This window comes from Syngnathus scovelli, chromosome 18 (assembly GCF_024217435.2).
Source record: "Syngnathus scovelli strain Florida chromosome 18, RoL_Ssco_1.2, whole genome shotgun sequence".
NCBI classification, from domain to species: Eukaryota; Metazoa; Chordata; class Actinopteri; order Syngnathiformes; family Syngnathidae; genus Syngnathus; species Syngnathus scovelli.
In genome coordinates, this window is record NC_090864.1 from 10,978,591 (window position 1) to 11,005,753 (window position 27,163).

A 27,163-nucleotide genomic window follows, 5' to 3' on the forward strand; every position below is an offset into this window, starting at 1 on the left:
CAAAATGTCAATAAAGAATACGTTTTATTTTTTACTCATGTTTGGTTTAGCCATGTGGATGCTGTACATTCAATATGTAAACATTCAAAGTCAAAGTCAAAGTCTGCTTTATTGTCAATTTCTTCACATGTCACTTGGTTGAATTTTACATTTTGAGAATGTCCTGCAAGAGGCGGCGATTTATTCCATTTGACCTCATTACTTTGTGTCTATTTTTTTTCTTTTTACAAAGCACCACGTGAACCATTCAAATGTACCTGTGAGCCAAATTGACCCATTGCTGATAGCTTTGAGTGTTAAGTCATGTTAAGGCAAAGGCAGTGATGATGGTGCTGCACAAAGTCACAAGCGTCAATGAATTATTGACAAGTGGGTGTGTTAAATAACGACGCCCTAGAGCCTCTCCAATAACAACTGTCACACAGTGTGACAGCTGCCACCACAACGTTGAAAAAGATTCTTGGAGCCCTTTTCCTGCCCAGCCCCCTCTTTTCATTGGCTGACCTACTGCGGTTACTATGGGAACGTGGACTGCCATGCACCATTTGGAGTTTTGAAATTGGGCACAGAGATAGACACCCCAACATATATTAATATATTGTTTGAAATATCAAAGCGGCCTACAGCATTATTCACATTGTGTGACCCATCCATTAAAAAGAAAATAAATGTCAAGTGAAAATGCACCTCTTGCAGAGATGCAGTTGACCATGTTTTTTGTTGATCTGACATCGCTACATTTGACCAACACAAGTTTATGTGTTAGTTCTAAAGAGTTTGGGGCCTGACCCTAACCCACAACAAAAGAGGAAGCAGTCCAGGATGTGCAAGTATGCCTCACGCATCTGTCAGCATCACTTTAGCTTTGATGGGCCTTCTACAAGTCAGTGTTATGGACTTATATAAGCTTTTTACATAAACCTCTGTGTGCCAAAACAGGGAGGGAGGGAGGCGGAGTGTTGGGGATTGCTGCACCATTCAAAAGGGATTTGCACTGCACCAATTCCTGTCCTACCTACACCATAACAACAATTTTAACAATAGCACCCACCGTTTGATTATTATTTATGAGTCTCACGTGGAATATGTGTGTCAATCAGTTGGTAGGCCTTTTTTGGAGTGCTCAATAAAAAGCATTGTTGACCTCATGTTTGGAAGACCAAGCAGGAAGTGTGATGCCATAACAACGACGACACTTGGGGAAGTGAACAAATGCTGCGAGGGATTTGCCATGATGGTAAACAATGAGAGCCTGATATTAACATTGATTTCACAAAGCAGAGGGAAGCCACGCTTTAGAACAAACACATTTATTCATTAAATATGGAAAATGGGAAGATTTCACACTGTTGGCTAACAGGTGCTCGAGCAAAAGAAAAGGGAAAATTGAAATGTGCTTTTCATTGTGGTCGATGATTGCACAAATGGGCACGATTGTAATGAAAGAAGGCAGAAAAACAGCCCAATAGTTTTAACATATTTCACATACTGTATATAGTGGAAAGAGTGTCTCGGGTGATCATCAGAGTGAGAAGAATAACAAAATTGTAAAGGTACATTTGATGTGGCGTTCATGGAGAGAATGGAATATTTTGCCTCATTTGAGTAGAAATATTTAACTTCATTTTAAATATAAAAAAAAAAAAACACCCAACCCTCTCCTAAAAACAGTCACGCATACATGAGAAGAAAAATGCTTGCATACTAAACCTCTTTGTACCTAGCAAGAAAATGCTCGCACTGGACTCAGGTTACTTTTTACCATCAGCCAAGTAAATGATATGTGAATCCAAAAGCCCTGCCATCAATCAATAATCACAAGTGTGATGGAAGGGTACCTTGTTTTCGAAGCAGAGAAAATGTACACAGTCTAAAATGGCTTTGCATATAAAAGTCCCTCTCTTTAATCGAGGGCGAAGAAAATACCTGATCACATTGTGTCACTATTAAAATACACTTGGGGGGGGGCTCTTCATGTTTGAAACACGTTTGCGGATGGGCGAGGGGGGAATTAGAAACTATACAGTCATTTGCTTTGCTCCTATAAAATCCTGCTGACACACACAAAAATATATAGCTACTAATCCATGATCTACAAAAATGTCAAGCTACATTCACTTTTCATACACACCTGAAATAGCCCCTCGTTTTTTACAATGGCTTTTCAACATTTCAGTCCAATAATAGGAATGGTTAGGTAAATCTTTATTTGAAACCCTGCTGGAATTTCATTGTTGCATTTTTGGGAGTCGGAGGCAGGCAGGCATATTCTGGAAGAAGTTAGTCCCACTACAGTTTGTTAGATGGAAATGAACAGATTAGAAAACTGGAGCAGTCACAGTTTGAATCCGTGCAGTAGGAGAGTAAGGATATATTTTTAAAAAAGCTGTTAAAAAGAAAAAAAGCACTACATACAGATATGTTGTTTTTGCACGTTTGTAGAAAACCGTCAGGTGGAGTTGCAATAACAAGTTTTGCCGTGTGTTTGTGCAAGTGTGTGTGCTCCCTGACCTTTGCATGTGCGGCCCTGAATGCAGACAAAGAGTAAAGTTTGTGTCAACGCATCAAGATTTCCATATTGAAGCACATTTCCAAAAACATACAGTAAAACATTTGTGTCCGAACTTCCCCATGCTGCAATCGGGAAAGTTACGATGCAAAAGTCCAGCTGGAACGAAGTCTTTGCATGCAAAGTGTCAAAGTGTGACTTTCTGTGCTCCACAAATAGAGAAGCTTTGAAATCTGTGCTATATTATTGTTGTTTTACATGCAAATGTTTAATCAGGATGCAAAACTTTCATCTTAAAAAAAGACATTCCAGTCTGTTTCAAACTATTTCAGGAAAGATACTTTGGCTCTAAAGTGGGATAGTTCAAGGATCATATTGTTGAACGTCAAGAGGAAATTCATTTCAATTTGTAAAAGACTATAAAAGCAGCTTATTTTTGCAGTATGTAGTCATGAATTGGAGCTTTGAAATCCTCCAACATGCAGCTAGGCCTTTTTTTTTTTGCAGGTAGTTGAGAGATGAACTTTTCAGAGTTCATGGATTGTCAAGGGTCAAGCTTCCAAGTTCCAGTGAGAGCTAAAAGACAATCTGGATTTTATTTGGCGTCTCCTTGTGACTTTTCTCAGGGTAAAAAAAAACATGTTATTCAATTGTAACCTTTAGGGACGGAGAGCTTTTAAGATTCAAAACTGCACAGGGCAACATTTTTCTTGGCTAAGTAAACCATTTGGGTCTGTAAAAAAAAAAAAAAAAATTAAAAAAACAGCACAGGAGTCAGCCTCTCAAGTCCCCAAGAGTAACTACTTCTTCGAGGCTCTGCTTGTGGGGCCCGGTTTGTTTCCGGGACGACGCACGGGTACCTTGGATACGGGGATTCTGGTGCGAGGAAGTGCTTGGGTCTTTGGCGGCGACAATTCTGCCTCCAGAACAGACGAGAGTGCTGATTGGCTCACGGACTGAGGCGGCGGCGTTTGTCTGGCGCTGACTGGGATCTTGGATTCCCGGGGAAGGCTGGCGCTGCCTTTCATTGAGCGGAACGAAGAAGAGGACGAGGAGGAAGGAGGGCTGAGTTTATATTCTGTGGACAAGGAGGACGAACTGTTTTGGTCGTCATCGCCCTCCGGCCCCTCCGGGTCATTGTAGAAATCATACAGGCGGTCCCCAGAGCAACTGTCACGTGACATTTGGTGCCGCTGCCCACTTTCCTCAGGTGTCGCCGTGGGTGTTGCGGAGGGTGTTTCCCAGTAGCCTTCGTCGCTGAGCGGTTCTTTGTCTCCAGGTGATGCCGGATGACGACCGTGAGGTAGGAGGGGTTTGGCCGCTCGACTTCCTACTCCACCCACCACTGGAATCTTACTGAGGCCCAAAGATTTGACCTGTAGCGTCTTACGATCTGCACATATATTGGTTGAAGATTGTTGGCAGCTGGCGGAGGTGAGGGTGCGAAGGGGGTAGGTGGAGGTGGGAGTGGTGCAGGCGGGTTGGAGTGATCGGGGCAAAGCAGGGGAGTTGTCACCAGTCGAAGGCAGCATATGCCAAAGCCCCTGCATGTCAGCATCGTCCACTCCCTCCGGACTGGCCATTTCCTCCCCGCCACCCATATAAGCCACCACCCCACTGCCCACTGCGGGCGGTTGAGGTGTGGGGGGCACCCGGGCGCGAGCAGGAAGTGAAGCCGGAACCGGAGATGCAGCGAATACAGATTGCACGGAAGAAAGAGGGACTTTTGATGGGGATCCACGAGTCGGGGGGCAGGTGACTCCGAGCGGTCTCCCAACACCTGGTCCGCCTCCTCCTACCCCACCACCGCCACTGCTGCTACTACTCGTCCCACTTCCCCCATTGCCAGCCATCTCCTCTTCTGCATCGGCAATAATATCCCCACAGCCCGTGAGTGAATCAAAGCTCTTAAGCGATGTGACGTCATTGAAGAGAAGAGAGCACAGACGGTCCACCGAGGGTTCCGAAGGAGGGTCGCCGGTGCTGCAACACTCCAAAGGGGGTGTGGCGAGTGAGGGGGTGAGGCTGGAGACTGAGGCTTTGGCTTTGCTGGTGGCAGGGTGCAAAGGGGAGTCGTTGGGTGTGTAAGGAGAGGGAGAATCTGGCTCAGCAGATGGGCCTGGCATGGCCACGCACTGTGTGGCTGTCAAGGAAACACTCTTACTGTGAGCCTCGACGGCTTGGAGGTTACATTCTGCCTCTGTCTTGCCACTCGGGGTGGGTTCAAGGATGAGAGAGATATCCTGGGCCGTTTCAGTGGCCGCAGCATCCCCATCCTTCTCCTTCTGGGATTCCGACTCGTCCCCATCGCCTTCGTTTGTTTTGTCCTTACGTCGCCAGCGGATGCTAGTGAAAAAGCCTTTCAAGCCCCTCCCTCTTCGCACCAGTCCCGCACTGTTCTCATTTGACCTAAGACTCCCACGTCGCAGTAGAGAAAAGAAACTTAAAGATTTACTGAGAGACCTGACAGTTCCGGTTTCTAGCGTCGACAAGCCCTCCCCTCTCTGTACATCAGCATTATTGCTGGAGCCGATGAGCCCATCGTGTGTTTTGCTTCTCACCAACTCGCCCGATGACATTGAACCGTTCCCATTCACAGAATTCCCAGTGTCCGAATGCCCGTTGGTCCCGTTCAGCGTGGCCCCTTTGTTCCTGAAGGAGAAGAAGCTGGCCATTCCGGAGCCGGTACGTCGCTTTGCGAAGAGCTTGAAGGCAGCTTTGTTGATCTTCCCGGTAGGCGGCTGGGGGTCACACGGAGGGGCCGCGGTGGGGTCCGCACACTCCGTCTGCACTTCCATTGTGTAGCTTTATGGCTTCCCACTCTGCGGGCTCCCACTAGCACTTTCCTTCTCCCTTTGGGCTTTCTCTGGATGCGCATCCACTCTCCCTCTCTCTCTCTCTCTCTCTCTCTCTCTCTCTCTCTGTCTCTTTCTCTCTCTCCACGCTGCTTCCAACAGCTCGTTCACTCCCACTCTGTCTGTCTTTATCGCCTGCCTGCCTGCAGCTTTTCTCTCTCTCTCTCCCTCTTTCTCACTCCCTCACTCTCGGTGCTGCTCCTCACTGTATCCATGGCAACAGGGTGGGCTAAGCAGCTTTCGTCAACGTTGGCAGGGTGCCGGAGCCTGTCCTCCCCCCACCACCTTCCCAGTCACCAATGCACTATTGGCCCCCGAAAACAAGACATTAGTTTTCACACCCTTCCATCATTGTTTTTGTCACTGCTGCAGATTCTCTCAATGCATGTGCACAAACATATCGAATGAATACATTTAAGTTACACCTTCCCTAAAAATATATATTTTTTGCAGGAGTGTATTGCATTCACCTGAAAAAAAGAATAAACAGACTAAAAAATATTGGGGTCGATCCAGTGAATACACTTCCACAGTTTTAAAATAGTAACAACAATACTGACAAAAATATTACATTCAACTAATTTCACAACTTGATTATTTGATTAAAATATATCATTTACTGTTCGCAAGTTATGGTATATTCAAGTGTATGTCATTTTTGCAAAAAAAATAAAAAAAACATTGCCTATGGGGGATAAACAAAATACTCCCATGCCAAAAAGCCTGAATCAGGAGGCCAAGGCACCCGCCAGGCTGCTGATCAACAATATGAGCAGGCTTAAGCCGGGATATAGATTTAGAGACATTTTTCAACACTGTTGGGGTCAGAGAAAGAGCTCAGACTTAGCACTTATACCGTTAAAGCAGTTATTATTGACCATATGGTCCTGAAGTGTCGACCATATGGACCCACAGAGGCAAGTATCGGCGAGCATTGACTCATCAACACATCTAATTCATTTCAGCTTTTATTTACCTTGCGTTGTGCATTCAGAATATAAAATCTCTTTCCCGAGATGGTTCCTATAAAGTTGTAAGCTTAGAATTGTCCAAAATGTTCTGTGGGAAGAATAATTAGGGGGGCTATGGAGTTGAATCCAACATCTGATTGATTCATGATTTGATTTAGAGCTATGCTTTTTTCACCCAGTGTTCTCCTTTCAGGCCTGATCTACTGTGGGTGCGCTTTTTTTGTTTTTTCCTGGTGATTCCACCCAACCCCCCCATGAATCTCCCCGATCCACCGACCCAATTACAAGCATCCTTCTCCCACCCCTGCTTCTTCTCTCCTCCTCCTCCTTCTCCTCAGTCACTATGGGCACCGCAGGCGCTCCTCTTCCAGCCCACTGCTATCAAACAATGTCTGCATTCATGCACCCCCGGGCGGGGCGACACACAAACACATTTTCCAAAGGGCTTCCCCTGGGTGAGGCGAGGAAACGCATGGCTTTCACCCGTGAGGCGTCATCGCCTCCTCACACTGGCGACTGCCCGGTTGAGCGCTGCTTCTCAGGTAGATGCAATGTTTACTAGTGCAGAAAGCCCCTCGGCCATGCTAGCGGGTCAGCTCAGTGCTGAGCAGCAGATGGCTGATTGATTGATGAGTGATAGCATGGCCAGACAAAGGATTCTACTCAGGACTCAGTGTTGTTGTTGCTACGTATCTCCCAAGGTCATTGAGAGTTGTGTGCATGTTTTTCAGCGGATCTTTGAAAGATGTTCATTTCTGCAAGCACTTATTCAATTAAGTATTTAGAGGCAGAGTGAAAGAGTGAAATGTACTGTGCTACCCTGAGCACCAGTGGGAAGCACTTCACAAATAAACCATGACTACTCTAATTTGCATGGAAGATGGCTGCACGCATGCCAAGCGTGTTTATCCGGACATCTTTCAGCTTTTGCCATTTGTAATCTGATTGAGGAAGTAAATCCAATCAGGTGGCAAATCTGTGTGCTGCAATTTGTTAGCCTCAAGAAATGGCTACCAAGCCAAATAATGTGAATTAAAATAGATATACAAGGTACTTAGAATTATTTTTGTACAGTTTATGATGGTGCCAGTGTGAGCATGTAGCATTTCAATATTACATCAATTCCTGTTGGACAATTTATTTTGAATTAGAATAGTCAACCAGCATCACAGCACTGCGGTTAGGAAAATGATGATTTCATCCTCTAATGTTCTTTCAATTGAACTACTTGTTTTATAAAATACTTGATGAGCAGAATGGTTGATGTGAACCAATAGGATTTTAGGATCAATGTGCATTAGTCAGTCTGCTTATCTGATCAATGTGAGATGTGAAATAGGATCAAATGATCAATGGTGGCAACTGTTTACAGCTGAACCGCTTCAAGGTCCTCGAGCCAGGGTTGGCTTATCCTCAGCCACCAGGAAGCCAGTGGAATAACGAGCACGGCCCAAATTTCTGGTTTGGTGTTGCTTCCAGTTTGATCTAAGATTAGACTGGCTGCGAGCCCTCTGTGGGGATTGACTATTACATATATGTATAAAAAAAGGATTAGTCCTAATCTGGTTAATGTGACATTCGTCATCAAATCTCAGGACAGCACGCATGTCCATGCATTCAACCAGATTTTTTGCAGTCACACACAATGAAAGGCAAAACTCATTTTATAGTGGATGAATTATTTCTCATTTATTTTTCGATAGTGCATCCCAACATTCATTTAAAAAAAAGAGAAGCAAATGCATTTCTACAATTGTAAGATATGACATGATAATGAGGCTTTCCATAGAGCTTTAGACTATACAGACATATAGAACATGGCCCATTGAGGACCATTTTGTAATCAGCACATAATCACGTGAAGAACAAGAGCTTTTCCACACATTTTTCAGTAAATTGTTATGATGAACCTGTCCTTTCCTCACAATATCCCCGTTTCTCAGCAGGTCATGCGTGCCACTCCAAACTCCAGACTCACAATAGCCGGTTCCTCTTTGGCCACGTCGCTATTGTATGTCCCTTCCAGCTCGCCGTAGCTCTGCTTGCGGCTCTCGGAGCCGCTGCTGCCCTCTACTGTCCGCTCGATTTCTGTGCTCTCGGTGGCTTCCTCGCCGACCTCCTCGTGCTCGTCTTCCTCCTGCTGCCGACGGGCCTCCTTGTGATTCATGGGCGCCCCCAAGATGAGGGAGTCCGGGCGCGGTGGGAGTGGTTTGTCAAGCGAGCGATGATCCCTGGTGGGAGGGGCCGCTGGGAGGTTGGCGGTCACGACTGGCGTCACACCGAGCTGGTGGAGCCTCTACATGCAGAAGAAGGGGATGACAAAATTATTATGGATCCCCAAATGTTACAACAGTGGTACATTTTAGGTTTCTAGGGACAAAAGTCATCATTTCTTGTCTTGAGTTGAGTTTGGTGTCATAGCTGCAATCACTTTCATTCAAGCAGTACTCGTGTGTGTTCACTTACACTCTCCAGTGCTTGGAGCTTGCTCTCCGCTTTGCGATTGTTCTCTCTCCCAGTTAGAATGGTCTTCAGGATGGACTGTCGTGGGTGCATGGAGCGATCAAACTGGTGGTACATGTTTCTCCAAAACCTTACACACAGAGACAATATCAACTGCTGGTAACAGGAAAAAAAAAAAAGTGCACAAAAGTTGGTACCAACTTGAAATGGTAGGGCAATGTGGAGGGCTCCAGCACAGGCTGCGTTTCAGCATATGCGGGGCTGTAGAACGGATTCAAGTAGTTCTGTTTTTCGCTCATCAGATGCGCCCACAACGAATGAGTCCGCTCTCTTAGCCTGGGACAGAAAAACACAAGAGTCCCACAAGATCAATATTAACACCACAACATTTTAGGAGGCTAACCACATATATTGAATTTGCCAGTGTAATGGTCAGAGGGGTTTCTAGGTGTTTTGATTTTTCTTTTAATAATCTGCATACTATTACATAGGCCCCATGTCAGTGTATGGCATGAATGAGAAATTAGACTCACTGAAGGTCTTCTCTCTGCCTCTGGTTGTTGCCGAGGAAGTTTCCATACTGACATGAGTGAACGTGCTCGTGGATCTGCAGCAGGAACCACTCGCTGAATTCGAATGCCTAGAGTAAAAGAACTCGCGATAAAATATAACAGTAAAAGCGCCTTGCATGTGGCACACATGCATACACACAGACACCCACCTGAGGGAACTGCTCAGATAGCTGCCAGACACACTCCAGGAACTGAGTGAAGATAGGAGACACTTCCTTTGGGTCTCCATCCAGTTGGTCACACCTAAAAGTTGCAGTTTACATGACAGTAACTATTCATTCATGATCAAAAATGCTACTCAGTTTAAGGAAAGTAATTTCCCATTTACAAAGTTGACAACTTACCTATCTGCAAACTTGTGACCAAATGAGATCCAGTCTTTCTCGATCAGCACCTAACGACCAAACAAGGTGAGACAGCGGCAAGCAGGAATCGAGAACATCCAAGAAGGTCAAAGGTACCATGAAACCCTTGATGGTGCGGTAGTAGGGGTCCATGAGCAGAGCTCCCAGGGAGCAGACCTGCGCTGTTCGGTCCCACCCGTCCGAACAATGAACCAACACGCTGGCTCCTTCCCGGGTCACTGCCTGGATGACAAGTAAATGATAGATATAGCCCACGTCAATGCCTCACATTTTCATTTACAAATCTTATATAACTCACAATATCCATTAGTCTTGACATTTACCTTAGCTAGGAAGATTGCTGCGTCCACAACAGCCTTGATATGCCTCAACCAGCCGCAGCTCTCCAGTCCTACCAGGTAGTCACTCATGGAGAGGGAGCGAGCTCCAATCACTGAGGGTCACAAACAAATCAGATCGCTCAAGTTAAATATCTGCAAACAGATGCTATTTAAAGCAGCGGCGGTGTTGGACCTTCCAGGAGCTTTTGCAGACTGGTCCTCATCACGTGGATGTTCTCGATGCCCACAAACTGGAAGCGAATGTTGGAGTAGTTGTCCTCATTCTCGTAGCCTTTGCCCGCCGCTCGGTTGGCGAGCGCGTTCAGCTGCAAGATAGTGGTGAGATTAAAAAGGCAGCGGCGTATAAACTACTTGTAGTAATCACGTTTGGTCTTACTTTTGGCCGTGTGTCCATGACGTAAACAAATCGGCTATTGTGGTTAGCCTTGCTGATGGCCTGTAGCATGCTCTCATCTTCTAAACAGCGTGCACTGAAGCCAGAGAGAGGCTGGCTGCATCGGCACACTGCCGCCTGCCATGATGGACACAACAACAACAACATTGCAAGATTAATTCATGAAACATTACACAAATCAAGTTCACGTACCTTCTTCTCTTGATAGAAATAAGTAAGCACTGGGAAGCGTCCTTTGCTCCTAAACTTGGAACTTCCCACAATAATGGGCTTACTGGCTGTGATGGGGACGTACAGGTCACGTGGATAAGTCTCACAAATCTGAGAAGAAAGGCATGCAAACATTCTTAAATTATTACACAACATGGAAAAGGGGCTTTTTATCTCATTTTGAACTAGGATGCTTCATTTTAGGGTTACTGCTGAAGCTTTAGCGCCTCCTCCTGGACTAAATGCATAACACATTTAATGGTGTGTTCCCTACTGTTCAAATCACATTAAGGTACTTGGCTATTGTTTATTACAAAACAGTTGCCCCAGTGTATTTTTTGTCACGTTTTATGGAACCAGAACATCATGGACCTTGTAGTCTCTGTTGACGTCCGTGAGTTGCCATTGGTCGCAGGGAACACCCATCCTCTCAAACTCTGCTCCTAAATCAATGAGCTGCCACCCTTCCTCACGCTGTTGGTCATTCTGCTTGGGATTGTAGGAGAACGCATAGAGCTCCTCGTACGACTCTGCAAACAAGGAAGGAAATTGTCAACGCAGACACCTACAAGATATAAAGTTAGTGTCTTAGAGTGAAACCCACCAGGTCGTAGAAGGCGCAAAAGTGAGCTGTAAACATCATGGCAGTCACGTTCTCGCTGCAGCACAAAGTGAACCACTCTGAAGTTACGACACTGAATGACCAGTGGACATCCTGAGGTGGTGAGTGAGAGCTTCTCCACCGATGCGATATGGTGATGCAAAATCTGCAGAGAAGAGTGGATGTCGATAAACACCGGTACATATTGTGTAAGGTAAACAAAATGACGGCTGTAGGTTTATTTTACAACGGACATCTTTGAGGGTGATTATTAAGGTATGATATGAAATGATAAGGATGCATTTGAAATCCAAACCATCACGATCCACTCACCCAAACCTCTTGTCCGGCAGACGTTGAGTTGTTGGAGCTGCTCTCCACGAAGATGAGATGCGTCGCAGTGAGGTACAGTGTGCCGTTAGTGGATTTGTTGCTGAAGCGGTCCAACAGGCGCACCTGCTCCACCTACAAGCACGCACGGGCACAAACATGCCAAAATAATCAGGACATACGTATGCAAGGAAGTCATTTGGGAGCGATTTTCTGGGGTGAGGATTTAGGTTGACACCTTGAAGAAAAACCCTTTAAGAGAGTGTTTGTGCAGCATGATGCCAGCCGGAGCGCTAGTTAATCCTGACCACCTGGTGCTCACCATCCGCTAACACAACTAAATGCTAACTGAGGACACACAATACAAACTCCATCTGCAATGCAATGTCATCATGCAGATCAGTTCATGCAGGAATGAGTTAAATATTTACTCATGTCACATTTTTTACACAGCGAAGCAGTTGTGATTCCCAAGTTAGATCTACATAAACAGGTTTTACGCTCATGTCTCCAGAAAAGTACACACACAGCCATGCTATTCTTTCAACCAAGTTGATTTCTGTGGCCAAAAGGTAGTTGGTATTTTTTTCAGCCATTGCTGCAAACAGTCGAAATTGATGATTTATCATTGCAGCAATTCTTAGTGACTCAGACATTCTTCCTCCGTTTCCTTTTTCCTGTCCTTGTCTCAACAGTGATGAGAGCAACTATGCTCAATACAGGAAGTCAGTAGCTAAGCATGTAAGTTTAGGGCGGTAATGGTGTCAATTTTTTTCCTTAAAACAATTATGCTAATTGTTTAACTGATGCAAGTGACATACTTGAATATAGGGGCTATAATTATAAATAATTATAGCTAGCAGGTCTTTTCACATCTTTTCCAATCATGCATGTTTTAAAAACATGAACAGCGCCCCTTGATGGTCTCTTTACAATGTGTAGCATTCAGCCTGATCTTCCTTAAGCGATTTAGCCTGTGGTGACTGACTTTGACAATCCGATTTTGTGCCAGTGCTTCTTTAGAGGGTGGTGTCTCTCTAATGTCACAAGAATAGCAATATTATTCCTCACACTTATTACACTTATTACGGGGCCTCCTCAGAGAACACGCAAAGATTCATATAAGTGATGCAGGAACAGTGCTTTGTCATGCAATTATTAATTCGGTTTGCATTGACAGCTTTTTTTTTTTAAGTGGATCAATATCGTGAGGGTGTGACAGTTTAAAGAGTACAAATGAAGTGGTGCAAGGTGAAACAAAACAGATGCTTGTCACGTCCCGAGAAAGCTAGCGACACTTGCATGGATGCACGATCATATCACACGCATTGCGGGTGCAGCATATGAAATGAAACAGAACAAATCTTGTTTTCAATGATCACCCTCGATGTGAGGCCGAGCTACTGTCTTACTGCATTTAGCTAGAAAATGTTAGCTACCTTCGGGGTTCGGATGTGCTCCATGTCTCCGGGTCGTAACAGCTGTCAGCGACTTCAGAGTTCACGCAACGCCTTCCACATATGATTCTATCATTGATCAAATCGTATTTAAAATGTGATACACAATCAAAGAGTACGATGTCGGGTGCATTCAGTGTGTTTATTGTCAATTACTTGACTCTGGCATCCGCGTAAAGCGATCGGTAGTCACGCCTATGCCAAAGGTGTGTGGCTTTTCAAAAGAAGAGTTAAATCTAACTGTCAACCAAATTTAAAATAAAATAAACAACTTACTTAAATTAAATATTACGGCGATAATTTTATATTGCACTAGAGGTAAAACATGACAGGAATGTGACATGTACTTTGTCACTACATATGTGGTTTTACTTTGTTTTGAAATTTGCTTATTACGCTTCCTACAGCTGTATGGCAAGCTTGGGCCACACGTCACGTGAGTAGAAGAACGTTATGCTGGGTAATGTAGTCGACTACATTTTTACCCAAAATGCAATGACATTTTGTTGGTAGCAGGCGGGGAATAGGAAAACCCACGCCATGCGTGGATTTATCCTTAGGTCTTTGTCATTTTTATCGTTAAACTGGATACTCTTGGCTGAGACACACATTGAAAACCAACCGGACTACTTTGAAGCTGTTTAAAAACGATGGTGTCTTTAAAAGAAAACAATTATACGCTCAAATAGAACTGCTGTGGCCCACACGCGGGAATTTCTGCGAAGCTAACTTGCAGGCTATCGGCGATGCTGCGTTTCCTGCCGTTGCTCTGCTAATGTGGTTAAAGTACAGAGTTGCCCTTGAAGGTCTTTAATGCTCATACCACGATGTCTGGATTTAACTTTGGGACGGGAACACTCGGTTCCACCAACACTGGAGGGGGGGTTTCATTCGGAGCAGCAACCAGGTAATTGAAACGAATACGTCCAAGCTAACAAGCTAGCGTAAGTAGGCAACATTCGCCCGCACTAGTTTGAGCTACCTTAACATGAAATATCAATGGCCCATTTCACGAAATACTTTTACGAGTGGGTCGTCATTGGGCGTCATTGTCGTCTGACTTAAATTTCAACTAATATTAGAATCTGTCCTGGTAACGTAAACCTCTATGTCAGTAAAACCTGTGATGATTCATTAGATAAAACTGAAGAACTTGTCTCACTCTCCCATTTTTCTAAGTGCACCTCCGGCTAGTACTGGTGGCTTCTCGTTTGGTAATGCATTGGGTGCTACCCAAGCCACTACCACCACCAGCACCCCATCACTTGTTCTAGGAGGAAGTCTCTTTGGTCAGAAACCTACTGGAGGGTTTTCATTTAACACGCCTGCTGCAGGTAAGTCACACCACTGCAATCTTTTTTCTTAGTTGTGTGCGTTACTTATTTTTTTATCTCTATCCCCATCCATTTGCACTTCATTTTAAATGCTACCCGATTTATTGATTTTTTTTATTTCAGGTGCTGCTCCCACTGCTGGACTAACATTAGGTGAGCATGTGTTGTAAAGCAGATGTCCTATTTATAATTTAAAACAGTCTCCAGGTGTCTGGTTAGTTAGCAAAACGGTCGAGAATGATAGAATTAGAATATAAGCAGTTTCACTTGTGGAGGCAGCAGTTCATGTATTGTATCCACACGTTAAAACGCTGCTAGTTAAGACACGATATTATAAGTTATAATTCTTGCCTGTGTCCAGGGGCTGCAGCTACTACAACGGCCTCAACTGGCTTCAGCCTAGCCTTCAACAAACCCACTGGCTCAGCTGCGCCGTTCTCCCTCACTGCTGCTACCACAAGCGCCACGTCTGTCCCCGCTGCCACGGGTTTATCATTTGGCTCTGTCTTGACATCAACGGCACCACAGCAGCCCGGGGTGACGGGCTTTGGGCTCGGCCTCGGCAGCACGACAAGCACAGCTGCTGTCGCGACAGTTCCTTCGCTGGGTGCCAGTCTCTTTTCCAGCACGCTGGCTACAGGTTAGTAAACAAAACATGGTATGATTCAGAATGCTCCATCAGCCCGTCTGTTCTCTGTATATTGCAGGTTTGGGTCAGACCGCTCTTGGAGGAGGGGGCTTAACATTAGGTTCTTTATTAGGCACTTCAACAGCAGCCACGGCAGCCCCTGCTCCCAGTATTGGCTTGGGCGGGGATGACTTCAGTTCCTCCTCTGAGAAGAGTGACGCCTCATCTGGAGCCAATGCCCAGTAAGTCGTGCACATCCGTGTACATACCGTACGCCGCTAATACTAAATGATCTTTCTCCTCCTCTAAGGGACAGTAAAGCTTTAAAGCATGAGAACCTGCCTCCGGTCATTTGTCAAGATGTTGAGAATTTCCAGTAAGTATGAATTAAAAGTGCCTTGTGACGCTAGTCTGGTCACATTTTAAATGCTTATTTTTTTTTTTATATTATTTTGTGACAATTGCTGCCTTCATTCAGTCTAAAATTGTGATTCCTTATTTTCCCCCCAGGAAGTTTGTCAAAGAACAGAAACAGGTCCAGGAGGACATCAGCAGGATGTCGTCTAAGGCAATATCCAAAGTCCAGGATGACATCAAGACCCTCAGGCAACTTCTCTCTGTCAGTGCCAGTGGGCTGCAGCGCCAAGCTCTTGCAATTGACAAGCTAAAGCTGGAGACTGCACAGGTACGGTAACTACAGATGTAACCTTTACACCTCATACTTATAAACCAATACAACTGTACTTCTGTAAATGTATTTCAAATGACAATCCTCCACCTAAACCTAGAATGATTTCAAATCTTCTATTCACTCAATTAAGGAGCTGAAAAATGCGGACATTGCACTTCATACACAAAAGACGCCTCCTGGACTTCAGCATGAAAACACAGCTCCTTCAGAGTAAGTGGCTTTTCACAACTTCCTTTGAGTTCGTTTCATCAAGTCATTCATGGAGAAAATAAAACTTTTTGTTTAGTTATTTCCGTTGCCTGGTGGAGCAGTTTGAGGTGCAACTGCAGCAATACAGACAGCAGATTGAAGAGCTGGAAAATCACCTGACCACACAGAGTAGTGGTTTTCACATCACCCCTCAGGGTCAGAGCCGTTAACACTGTCTATCGGCTGTCATTTTTATATTCGCTAACACTTTTCTTTGAAAAATCCTCTTTCCAGACCTGACCATGGCCATGCAGAAGTTGTATCAGACATTTGTTGCCCAGGCCGCCCAGCTTCAGTCTGTACATGAGAACGTAAAGGTCAGCACAAACTATGGAATGACTGTTTGACCCATCATATCCTATGGCTGTTTTTCTTTCATCCTATGTTTTAGATCTTAAAGCACCAGTACCTCACCTACCGCCGGGCCTTTTTAGAGGACTCAACTGACGTCTTTGAGTCCAAGCGGGCGTCCAACAGGAAGTGGCAGAGCACGCCACGCGTTACCACCGGTCCGCCCCCATTCTCAAGTGTGCCAAATGCTGCAGCGGTGGCCATGGCAGCCACACTGACCCAGCAACAGCAGCCAACTACAGGTCTGACTGCCTACAAGTTTTAGAATGTTCTCGTCTAGTTTGAAACGACACCAGTTTTCATGAGTATCACGTTTTATTGGTGTGAAAAGGAGGAAAAAGTTCTTGCTTGTATTCTTGAAGGAAATCCGTAGAGAAAAGGGAAAAATGTCTCTCCTTAATTGGAAATAGTTTTATGCCTTACCGTCACATCTCTGATGCCTCACTTTATGGGCTGGATTGATTTATCTAACTCGCCTTATGGTACAATACCAGTTGAAGTGGAGGAAACCTATGTTACCCCGACTGAGCCAAAATAATTGGAATGTCACACTAATGGCCAAGAATAGTATTGCTCCACTTTATTCTATGCTTTAATTGAGCCCACCCAATCAGTGTTTTTATTTTCCATGACAAGGTATTTTTTGGACTAACAGTGAGTGACTAAGGATGTAAACTTCAGCGTGGCAGCTGCTTTAGTTTCATTTTCCCTCTTTGTTAATGACCACCGCAAGACTGATTTTAATAAAGTTCTTGGTTGTTTCTAGTAGGAAGATGTAGGATCTATTTTCTAAATAATGCCGTAAAAAAATACGGTGGTTCTGAAGCATGCCTCTTGTGTTGTACAGGGTCCGGCCAGTAATAGGCATCTCTTGAAAAAAACAACAAAAACAATTATGTAACCATTATTATGTGGTATAACACACACAAGGTCTGTTAGCATCACACAGCAGTCATTCCATTTTCCACTAAGTACCTAAAACAATATCATGGTACGTAATATATTCAAACCAGTAAAACCGGCCAGCATACACGTTTTACTGGTTGTACATACAGTGCTGGCAAATATTTGGTGAAATCTGCACACAAATAATCCAATACTTATCTCATACAGTATTTATGATATCATTGTTCCACCAGCTGAGCACTTCATAGCACAACTTCAAAGTGACTTTTAACTTGTTTACCGTGACATCAGGGCACACTAGTAGACATTGGTTTGTCTTTCTTGTGAAGAATCAGTAATCAAGGTGCAGATTCGAGAGCAATATTGCACTGTGGAGGCAGTGGCAGTATTTTTTTTTTCCCATCGGTCCGACACTTGAATAAACCTGGTTGTAGTTTTCACATCTTTGTAGCCAAAGCTTCCATATTCCAGTGGAAATTATTCTGGTCGAACCACAACCAAACTGTTAAGCTCCGCATTGCTCATATGTGAAATATTGGAGCTTGGGTATTACCGTCATTGTGCATTCTATAAAAGGGATAGGCGCGACTAAATAAAATGTCTTTCAGTATTTCACTATTTATTTAAATAATTCATGGTCCCTGCTTGTACGCCATGAATTTCCGACTCAGTTGGTGGGCCCTTTCCAGGAATAGGGCTCATCCAGTCACATTTTCATTGCACGAGCTTTATGTATTTATTTTATTTTACGGGAATAGAACATTTCACACTAAGAATGCCTTTATTCAACAAAATTAAGATATTCCACCAGTGGGAGGCTGCTGCCATGCAAGGCGCTGCCAGGCGCCACAAATTAGAGTTCCGTGTCTTGCTCAAGGACATTCGACATGGTTACCAGGGGTGAGGATTGAACCCACAAGTTGAGAGTCGAACACTCTACCAACCTAAAAAGGCAGTCAAATGTAGGCAGCCTACCTGGTCGACAGTATTTTAGTGAATAAAAAAATATATTTACAATGGCAATGAGCTGATATTTTGATCTATTTTTGGGTTGTACTGACACTCTGATACACATCTAGTGTTTGTGTGGAAGTTGAGTTGTAGTCATATAATATTGGGACATGATTGTGGTATATAGAGCTGAACAAGATTGAGAATTGTCGACGTACCAATATTTATAGATTTGAGTGTTTCACCCGCCTTTGTTTTGGGTCCTGTGTAACAGGCAAAGCATATAATATTGGGACATGATTGTGGTATATAGAGCTGAAAAAGATTGAGAATTGTCGACGTACCAATATTTATAGATTTGAGTGTTTCACCCACCTTTGTTTTGGGTCCTGTGTAACAGGCAAAGAAGTACCAAGCCTGCTCTCGCTTTGATGAACCGACTCGTTCGGTGTCTGTGTTTGATGTGACATCCTTGTTGTCATTTTCATCTCTGAAGTGGTAATCCATACATTTGCCAGTACGAACGAAAAGCAATATTTTCTGGAATGCAACGCGAGTTGTTATCATTTAAAAGACTTTCTTTCAGTATTTATTGACTTGTGTTTACATGATGAGAGATGGCATCATGGACAAAACTTGTGTAGATTGTTGAAAGTGTGTGATGCTACATGGTGCTGGCTCAAAGCGATCTTTACATTTGTGCTACTATAATGTGCCAAATGACTCAGGACTACAAGCGAAATTGTGAAAACATTGTTGTTCAACGGTGACTTAGAAATCAAGAGAAGTCGTGGTTGTGAACTGTTGAAATTTCATTTTGAGTAATAATTGAATTCATTTGAAATAGAAATACTTGATTGCACGATCATTAGGCAGTCTCATCACAAAAAAAAAATGTTTTGACGCTTGGAATTAATGTTATTATAATCAAGTACAGATAGTTGGCATTTGGAGGTGTTCGGGCACAAAATTGTTTAAGCTGTGTCCTGACCACACTGGGCACAAAATTGTTTAAGCTGTGTCCTGACCACACTTTTATTTATTTTTTATCATACATTGGAATCTTTTTAACATGTCTTCCACCGCCGTACGTATCTTGACATTTACACTGGTTGCATTAGTGTTAACACTGTTTGGTACTTGAAGTCAGTCAGCGCTAATTCGAGTACAGTACATCTGTCTCTTTTTGGCTTTCAGACTGTTCCTATTCTATGATTTTGTTCTTCTTATAAACTACCTTTCTTCTCAATATGGCTTCTTAGAGGTCAGACAGAGTTCATTGACAAGGACTGTTGAGTTCTTGACACATTTAAAGACAAACGAATGTGCATGAAATACTCACGAGATAAGCAACACTGATGGAGAGTGGTTTCGAGTATTGCTGGTTTGAAAACCTACAACAACTTCCACTCGAACTTATCACTGACTCATGTTTTTTTTTAGAAGTTTACAGTGACTGGCAGCCCTGAAATGCCAAATCCTTTGTGTCTTTTATCTCACGCTTCAATGCTTTGACTTGTATTTAAAACCTATATAACCAATGCCTGTTGAAATAGTATATTTAATAATTTAATATATGATATGGTGTGCCTTTTAAACTATATTCAATAACAGTGTGTGATGCTTTTTTTTTTAACAGAAGCTGGTTCATTCACTCTGAAATCTTGACTCTTTGGAAACTTGTCAAATGCAGTTAGTAGCAGTAGCAGTTAGTAACCTACTACTACCGATTGTTCTAAACTTGTTTGTTTCTGTAAATTGACCTGCATATTTAATTGACAATAAAACATTTTTTTTAAACAAGGAAATGGTTGTCCGTGTTTATTTTCAGCTGAAGCAAATTTATGAGAAACAAAGACAAGTTTTGGAGTGAAAGAACTAGCCACATGTTTTCACACAGTCAATAAAAGTAGCCTTACTGTCGATTTTATTTTTTAAACATATTTTAACTACAGTGGAACTTCCATAGTTTAGTGTGCTGCAGAAATCAAAGCTTGAGTCGTGTAAAATACTTTTTTTTTCCTCATGATGCCATCACAGTAGGAGAACACTTTCTTAGTATATGAGCTGTACACTTATGTTTCAGTTCCATTCAAATTAATTTGCTAGGAGCTTAAGAGCCTTGCTAAACACATTCATTTACCGTCTATTACATGCATGCAGGACATTTTCAAAAGGTCATTTTTATTCTATAGCAATTATTAGATTTTTCAGAAAAATATAGGCTTTCAAGTTTCTCATATTCCCCAAAAATATGGCGCTTTCTCAACTGGTGTTAGTCAACTTTGGAGGTTCCACTGTGTCAAAATCTACTTTTTTTTTTTAAATGAGAAAAATAAGAGGATTGTTGATTTATGTTTAACTGCGGCAAATTTGAGTTTTTTGTATCGTCAGTCTGTAAGTAGGGGAAGACGCTCTGTCAAAGAAAGGTTTAAAAAGTAAAGAATGTCTTCGTGTGCCACAGGGAACCAGGCACCTTTGGGAGGAGGGTTTGGCAACCCCTTTGCCACAGCAGTGGGCACTAGTTTGGGCTCGACCACTTTGGGAGGTATTGCCTAAGTTTTTCTTTGAATTTTTACTCCTCCAAGTTTGATAGTGACTGTGTGAGGTAGCAGTGAGTGTTGAATCTGACCTTGGCTTACCACTTCCGTCTTGGTGTATGGGATATGTGCGTTCAAACCACCAGAAAGCTGCTCCTCTTGTGTTATGGCAGTTTTGGATTCATGCAAAAAACAAAAAAAAAAACGACTTGACCTAAAATGCAAAGTGGTCTGAACGCACACCAGATAGGTTCTCTTTGCTTTGCCATGCTGTATGCGTTCAGTACAGACCATCTTGTGCAGGCTCACCAAGTCTAAGCTGTGCTCGGGCGTCTGACTGACTGCCATTGTCTTACTCTCCTACAGGTTTTGGTGCAGGGCCAGGATTTGGTGGGGTGGGGACAGGGGGTTCTTCTTTTGCCTTCGCCACCACCACTAAGCCCACAGGAGGCAGTCTGAGTGCAGGTACATGTGGTATGGAACTCCCCATGCATGATTGGTTGGCATGAAGAACACAAGCTGTGTGTCAGTATTTTATAGGAGGATGTAGTTGGGTTGGTATCCAGCGGTTCTTCAGACTGATTTATAGTCATGTCATTTTTGATACCGGTAAATGATCTTAATAGACATTCTAAAATGATTGTTAGAATACCTGATCTACTCACATAGCCTATGTTGTTGTTAACCTACCCCACAATGGAGGAAGCTTGCTTATGCTCTCGGGCTGCTTTTCTGGTTTCGGCACCGGGTGTCTTGACTCTGCAGGCAGGGTACAATGTGAAATCGCAAAAAAAAAAAAAAAAATTCTTCCCATTTTCTGTTTGCCTTTTCCAGGTTTTGGTGGTACCAACACCTCGGGCTTTAATTTCAGCAACCCTGGCATCAACCCCTCGGCTGGACTGACCTTTGGGGTGTCCAACCCGCCCGCTGCCGGCTTCGGTACCGGGGCGCCTCTGCTACAACTCAAGAAGCCCCCCGCTGGTAATAAACGGGGCAAAAGATAGAAGACTTAAAGAAACTTGTGATTTGGATTTGTAGCTATTTTTTTTTTTTTTGACTATTTCCCATAAATCATACAAGCACTGGACAAACTTTAGGGATGTTTTAGCACTGGAAATTGCTCTAGGATTTCCTGTTCTATTCTCCACTGCCTCTTTCCCTTCCATTCCATTCTATATTTTAACTATGGTCTTCTGTTGGGTGGGTATGCTTGGTACCATATGTGCCACACATTACAAATCACCATTTAAGGACAATAACTACATCATTATAAAGTGTCATTTATGACTTAGGACCAAAATCATTTTAGTCATGAAATACACAATGAAATGTTAAACATGAACATATACCACATCGCTTTTGGGAAGGTCCGACTTTGGCCAAAGTTCCGTCCAGAGAATTGAGCTAGGTTTAATAGTTGGGCAATTAAGAGTCCAGCTAGGCATACTTTTATTTTTATATCTAGAGATAAAAAATGAAAAGTATCCTGATAGTAAGTGAATCTTGATAACTTCTTTCCTTTGCCTTAGGTTTACCAATTTGTTTAGTAGTTGATTTTCTTTCTTTTAGTCAGACAAATGAAGCTTTCTTTTTTTTACCTGGATTAAAAAAAAGCCTAATTTGACTAAAAGAAAAAAAAAAATAACTATGAAACTTAAATGAAGATAAGATGAATTTATTTGAGTATATTACCAAATGATTTCAGTTACACAAGATGTGCTGTGTATCCCAAAATAATTAAAATCTTGAGATGCACTGTGCAATTCTGATAAACCTTTGTCTTATACTTTTGTCCTGTGACTGCTATTGTGCATGTGTACCATTGAAAATGAATTTCTTTGTTGAGGATTTTTTTTGGAGGTCAATGTCGAAATCCATTATTATTGGTTGTTGTAGTTTTATTTTTAAATCACTAATCTGTATGACTATTTTCAAAAAGTCATTTGATAATAAACTTTCGTATATGATGTTTTGCCTGATGTGGCATTATACTTCAACAAAGGTTTGCAAGAACAGAATTAAGTTTATCATTGATTGATCCAAATGGTTAACCTTTCTTCACTTATAAATACAGCTATATAATAGCCCCTTTTTATTTTAATATAAATAATGTTTTTCCCCCCCTCTTGTACTGTTTAAATGAGTGCATTTTACACTGAGTTGGAGATTTGGATTTGCAAGATGTAGTACTCTCCATACCGGCAGGGGGCGACATTGTGTCGAACTGAAGCCAAACAGCGTCTCCTTTGAGAAGCGGACGGCGTGATCCGTCGCTAGGCAACCATGCTGCTGCAAATAAAGACTTGGCTTGGCTAGCCAAAACGCGTTCAACGATTCAAGGATTTTGTTATCAACATTTCCCGCTCATCAACAGTCCAGGTAATATCATCTCCTGTATTTAGAAGAAAAAAAATCCTTGTATGAAGTACCTACCATTATTCTTCAAAGTGCTCCGTCTTTTTATTTCCAGAGCCAAACTCGTGGTCTTTAAAATGCTACTTGCAGGCATCTTACTTCACTCAACGAATTCCTTTTAAAAGTCGTCGACGGCTTAATTTTGTTAAGCCGACTGCTTCTTATCAATCATCAGGGTTCATCCAAATAAGTAAACGTTTACATGACATCACCGACGAAGTATTGCTAATCAAGGCGCTCGTAATATTGATGCAAAGTATTACGTTACGTCACGAAATGTTCACCTGCCTGCCTGCCTGCGTGTATACTTACTTACCTGATGCCACTGCTACCAATTTCAAGAATCAAATAATTGATCGTCGCTCATTTGACTCCGTTTGTATTTGCAGCCATGCCTCCTCCAGAGACCATGTTCTGTTCCCAGCAAATCAAAATCCCGACGGGATTGCCTGAAGTCCTCAAGAACTTCACAAAAGCAGCCATCCGAACTCAGCCCAAAGACCTTCTTGTGTGGTCTGCAGCGTGAGTTCATTTTTTTACAACTCTATGTGTGCCTGCCTGTATGCAGCATCACTGTGCCCCCTTTGACCTGTGCGTCTATTATATTTGCATTGATTGGCTTTAATTGGATCCCACGAGCTTATTTGTCACTGCACGTCTGGCTTCTCCTTCATAAATGTAAGACCTACGAGGAATAATTGAATGAATATGTGTACCCCCTCTGGTCTATTACCGGCCAGTGAAGCTTAGCCGTGTTCACAGAAATTAAAATGAGTCACAGAGTGAATGTAATGTGTTCTGGGCTACAAAATGTGCTAATAAATTAGTAATCATCTACCGTACTGTGTGGGACAGAGCCTATTGCCGCCCAAGCTCCAACTCTCTGGAAGTCCCCTGCAAATTGTAGAAATACCTTCTTCTTAATGACATGAAGACAGCCCCACTTAGCTCAACAAGCAACCATGGGTACAATATTTAAAATGTATATGAGCTCATGTGAGACTAACAATTTTAATACTTGTACTAATCACATGCTCATTTTTGACAGCTACTTCGAAGCATTGGCTAAAGGAGAGACGCTGCCAGTCAAGGAGAGGCTGGAGCTTAATTTTGACAGCCAAGCCAAAGATGCTATGCTGACTCCAGGTCTGCTAAAGACACTTCACAAGCAGGTATTTTCACTGATAAAGGTGTCGGTCATCATCACATTTTCTTAGGGTGTCGTTATTATATCAGCATGATTTTATTTTTTTATGATTCCGCTCCACTGTATAGCTGTCCACTGCAGAAACATGCGACAGAGCGACGTTGCAGGCCAAATGGCAAGCTTTATGCCTGCCCATGGAGCAGCTGGAGAACATGTTGATACTGGGCAACTTTGGCATGGATGTCAGCTGCATGGAGTTTTTTGCGCTGGGCTGCACTGCTCTGGGAGATGTAAGATTTTTGCATGATGACTTTGAGATGTAAAACGGATATTTAGCTAGGCCGTGAGTGATTTAAATGAATTTATTACTACTACTGCAAGGGGGCAGACGGAGGGAGCACAGTATCTCATTTAAAGTCATGGAAGGCATTCACGGGCAATGGCCTCCAATGACATCCACACTGAGTGACAGTAAATTTCAAGCATGGCAAACTCTTGCGGATGATGTGCTCAATGCTCGTTGAGCTGGAAAAAATAATGAAGTCAATGCTCTTCAACACTTTGACCACACGAGGGCAGTCAAGCTCTGTATTACCGGTGCTTTAGTGTGTGTTCCAACATGCTTTGTTTGTGTCTATTACAAGTCTCTCAAGACCTCCCTCAAGGTCGCCTGTGAGATCCTGACTGAGGATGAGGAGGGGGGAGCTGCAAGGATCCCCTTTGAGATATTTTCATTGCTATGCACCTACCTAGCTAACCTGGACCCAGATATGCCGCAGAGCCACATCACTGGCTTCCTCGCTAGTCTGGAGCCACAAGCGTAAGTTCATTCTGATGTTTTTGCATGGTGTGTATACCTTCTTTTCCTTTTTTTGTAATATTTGTGACAAGTGAAAACATTCTGACCTCTGCAAAATACACACTGTCACTTTGGGACTTGGGCCAGGTCCTGCGGCCTCAGACGACCTAATGAGATAGTGTCCTGACGCGTCACTTTTTATTTCCTGAGAGCAAGAAGCAGAACGGAATTGTTTTGGGAGTTTCTACATCAGCAGGAAAGAAAGCTAAAAAAAAAATAAAGACTCAACAAAATGACACTGTTAATGAATTGGCCTGGCAGAGCTCCTTCGAGCACATAACCCCACATTGCTCCCAATTACGGGTCGATATCCTTGCAGGGCTTCATTCACCATTATTTGGCTTGAAGTCAGGTTTGAGTTTTTTTAATGAGTAGCAAGAGACATACAGAGGGGCTCTATATAAAGTGTCAAATGGGTTATCCAGGGTTCATCATTATACGTACAGATGACCTTGCAGCTAATACTGCACGGCTAATACAGCTTATAATGTGTGTGTGTGTGATGTCATGTTTCATAACCCTTGAAACATGGCAAAGATATCAGCACCTTAGCAAGCTCTTCTTGACCGTTAAAAAAAAAACTGCACATCTCCAGCAACATGGCAAATGTGGCAACGTAGTGCAAAATAGAATACGAGCGAGCGAACACAAAAGGCCTCCTTATGAAGCCCTGGCTGTTGCGCAATATGTTACAGAACTGCATGATCGAGGCTTTTTGTACTAAAGAGAAGTTTTAGCAGTCACTTTCTTGGCTACAACAGCATTGTTGGACATTTACTCATTGTGACACGGCAATGTTGCAGAAAAGCGCAGCACGGCATGATCAAACCTCTTGACTTCATCCATCGGGAGGATATGCAGCCGCCCAGTGACTCATCGGACAAAACAGTGTCATGACTTCTGAGTGTGTAATCTTGAAATGCCTGCCAGTATATGCTCAATATTTATCGTTTTTAAAAAAACTAATTGTGGAACTGTATTAAGTATCTGTAATCTTCTGGAGAGAGAACCACTACTGTGATTAGTAATCAGTCAAGCACTACCCCTCCCCTCCCCTCCCACCTAATCTTATTGAAGTACTGATGATGTCATTATCCAGGCATATTTGGAAGATGCTTAATTCATTACTGAGACAACACTAACCATGCATTTTGTTTAATAGTTAATCACTAATTTCCAACAATTCAAATAACTCTCTATTGAGTTGTTGACATGGCTGTTATGGTTTGCTCGTGTCTACACAGAGATTTGTCTCTATTATTCTTCCATCTTTAGGAAGATGCTAAGAATAAAAGAAGCTATTTGTATTGACTGTGTTTGAGAATTGCTTTGTCACACATGACCAAACATCACTATAAAAAAAAATAATTGAGGGTCATTGCGAGCTGATTAAAAAAACAGTTGACATTTTATTAATTAGTGTTCCACTGGGAGAAGGTCATTAGAGAATTTCAGTAAATCCAAGAACCATTTAAGTAAGCTATGCAAAAAAAAAAAGGGGGCACCGTTGTAGATGCCCAAAATCCATTCCAGCTGTTTCCATTTTCAAACATAATTTCCCATAAAAAAAATTTAGAGGTTTAATTGGTTCCACACTTAAACTGTCATCCTCTATTTTAAGTTCAAGTAAACAGAGTTTGAACACTTTTCACCATCATAGAAGAGTAAAGTAAGACTTGTTTATTATTCTTTATTCTTTCACCGATACCGATCGCTGACATTGCTACTCGCCCATCCCTGTTTTAAACATACAAAATGTCAACATATGACCTGCGCTCCTAAATCTTAAAAGCACTGAGATTCTTGTCCCATAAGAGTTTGTTGTTAGCCCCCATAATTAAACTACAACTTCCCATTTATGCTTTGTTCGTAAATGGTTCGGAAAGTACAGTTGTGTTTGTCCACAAAAAAGAGCCACGCTAGACAGCCATCGGATTTTACAGCCCTCTGTGGCCGTCTGAATCATCTACCAAATGGCTTTGGTTTGCTTTGATTCGACATGAGAAAAAAAAAGTTGAATGTGA

General features: G+C 42.8%; 4 protein-coding genes and 1 long non-coding RNA gene across 11 annotated transcripts; 2 read left to right on the forward strand and 3 right to left on the reverse strand.

Moving 5' to 3' along the window:
• Positions 1-1,294: 1,294 nt before the first annotated feature.
• On the reverse strand, positions 1,295-5,506 carry amer2 (APC membrane recruitment protein 2). The gene has a single exon (XM_049749277.2). The coding sequence runs from the start codon at positions 5,305-5,307 to the stop codon at positions 3,310-3,312; it is 1,998 nt and encodes a 665-aa protein (XP_049605234.1). The 5' UTR covers positions 5,308-5,506; the 3' UTR covers positions 1,295-3,309.
• Positions 5,507-7,997: 2,491 nt separating this feature from the next.
• Positions 7,998-13,274, reverse strand: mtmr6 (myotubularin related protein 6). The gene is made up of 15 exons (XM_049749239.2): positions 13,051-13,274; positions 11,615-11,746; positions 11,285-11,447; positions 11,053-11,210; positions 10,663-10,791; positions 10,453-10,587; positions 10,249-10,381; positions 10,059-10,168; positions 9,832-9,957; positions 9,715-9,764; positions 9,520-9,613; positions 9,332-9,438; positions 9,000-9,134; positions 8,802-8,928; positions 7,998-8,631 (listed from the first exon to the last, which is right to left on the reverse strand). Exons 1-15 carry the CDS (start codon positions 13,072-13,074, stop codon positions 8,275-8,277), a joined length of 1,980 nt encoding a protein of 659 aa, XP_049605196.1. The 5' UTR covers positions 13,075-13,274; the 3' UTR covers positions 7,998-8,274.
• Positions 13,275-13,548: 274 nt separating this feature from the next.
• On the forward strand, positions 13,549-22,685 carry nup58 (nucleoporin 58). 5 transcript variants are annotated; one of them, XM_049748766.1, is made up of 14 exons: positions 13,549-13,975; positions 14,248-14,402; positions 14,526-14,555; positions 14,773-15,042; positions 15,110-15,272; positions 15,341-15,406; positions 15,541-15,715; positions 15,852-15,931; positions 16,008-16,126; positions 16,205-16,287; positions 16,362-16,563; positions 20,643-20,726; positions 21,085-21,183; positions 21,553-22,685. In XM_049748766.1, the coding sequence occupies exons 1-14, from the start codon at positions 13,896-13,898 to the stop codon at positions 21,720-21,722; spliced, it is 1,776 nt and encodes a 591-aa protein (XP_049604723.1). In that variant the 5' UTR covers positions 13,549-13,895; the 3' UTR covers positions 21,723-22,685. The 5 variants fall into 5 exon arrangements, with proteins under 5 accessions (XP_049604723.1, XP_049604725.1, XP_049604724.1 ...); XM_049748765.2 differs by having other exon boundaries at positions 13,550-13,975; positions 14,764-15,042; XM_049748768.1 differs by lacking the exon at positions 21,085-21,183 and having other exon boundaries at positions 14,764-15,042.
• LOC125985730 (uncharacterized) lies at positions 17,078-23,339 on the reverse strand. 2 transcript variants are annotated; one of them, XR_007487421.2, is made up of 3 exons: positions 23,152-23,339; positions 20,811-21,477; positions 17,078-18,718 (listed from the first exon to the last, which is right to left on the reverse strand). It is a non-coding gene; the product is annotated as an uncharacterized lncRNA (long non-coding RNA). The 2 variants fall into 2 exon arrangements; XR_011085696.1 differs by lacking the exons at positions 20,811-21,477; positions 23,152-23,339 and adding an exon at positions 19,521-20,645.
• On the forward strand, positions 22,949-26,446 carry ropn1l (rhophilin associated tail protein 1-like). Of its 2 annotated transcripts, XM_049748772.2 has the most exons (6): positions 22,949-23,097; positions 23,523-23,655; positions 24,182-24,305; positions 24,409-24,570; positions 24,925-25,100; positions 25,943-26,446. In XM_049748772.2, the coding sequence occupies exons 2-6, from the start codon at positions 23,525-23,527 to the stop codon at positions 26,034-26,036; spliced, it is 687 nt and encodes a 228-aa protein (XP_049604729.1). In that variant the 5' UTR covers positions 22,949-23,097; positions 23,523-23,524; the 3' UTR covers positions 26,037-26,446. The 2 variants fall into 2 exon arrangements, with proteins under 2 accessions (XP_049604729.1, XP_049604730.1); XM_049748773.2 differs by lacking the exons at positions 22,949-23,097; positions 23,523-23,655 and adding an exon at positions 23,682-24,099.
• The last annotated feature ends 717 nt before the right edge of the window (positions 26,447-27,163 follow it).

What these genes read in the sequence shown, in the direction of transcription:
- amer2 (XM_049749277.2), bottom strand. Translation starts at nt 5,307, where the DNA reads ATGGAAGTGCAGACGGAGTGTGCGGACCCCACCGCGGCCCCTCCGTGT.
- mtmr6 (XM_049749239.2), bottom strand. Translation starts at nt 13,074, where the DNA reads ATGGAGCACATCCGAACCCCGAAG. An exon ending in TTTGCGCCTTCTACGACCTG is followed by an intron (nt 11,211 to 11,284) that starts GTGGGTTTCACT and finishes CCTTGTTTGCAG; the next exon opens with AGTCGTACGAGGAGCTCTAT. An exon ending in CAGCAATCTTCCTAGCTAAG is followed by an intron (nt 9,958 to 10,058) that starts GTAAATGTCAAG and finishes CTTGTCATCCAG; the next exon opens with GCAGTGACCCGGGAAGGAGC.
- nup58 (XM_049748765.2), top strand. Translation starts at nt 13,896, where the DNA reads ATGTCTGGATTTAACTTTGGGACGGGAACACTCGGTTCCACCAACACT. An exon ending in TCATCTGGAGCCAATGCCCA is followed by an intron (nt 15,273 to 15,340) that starts GTAAGTCGTGCA and finishes TCCTCCTCTAAG; the next exon opens with GGACAGTAAAGCTTTAAAGC. An exon ending in CAAGATGTTGAGAATTTCCA is followed by an intron (nt 15,407 to 15,540) that starts GTAAGTATGAAT and finishes TTTTCCCCCCAG; the next exon opens with GAAGTTTGTCAAAGAACAGA.
- ropn1l (XM_049748772.2), top strand. Translation starts at nt 23,525, where the DNA reads ATGCCTCCTCCAGAGACCATGTTCTGTTCCCAGCAAATCAAAATCCCG. An exon ending in GCTGCACTGCTCTGGGAGAT is followed by an intron (nt 24,571 to 24,924) that starts GTAAGATTTTTG and finishes GTCTATTACAAG; the next exon opens with TCTCTCAAGACCTCCCTCAA. An exon ending in GCTAGTCTGGAGCCACAAGC is followed by an intron (nt 25,101 to 25,942) that starts GTAAGTTCATTC and finishes GCAATGTTGCAG; the next exon opens with AAAAGCGCAGCACGGCATGA.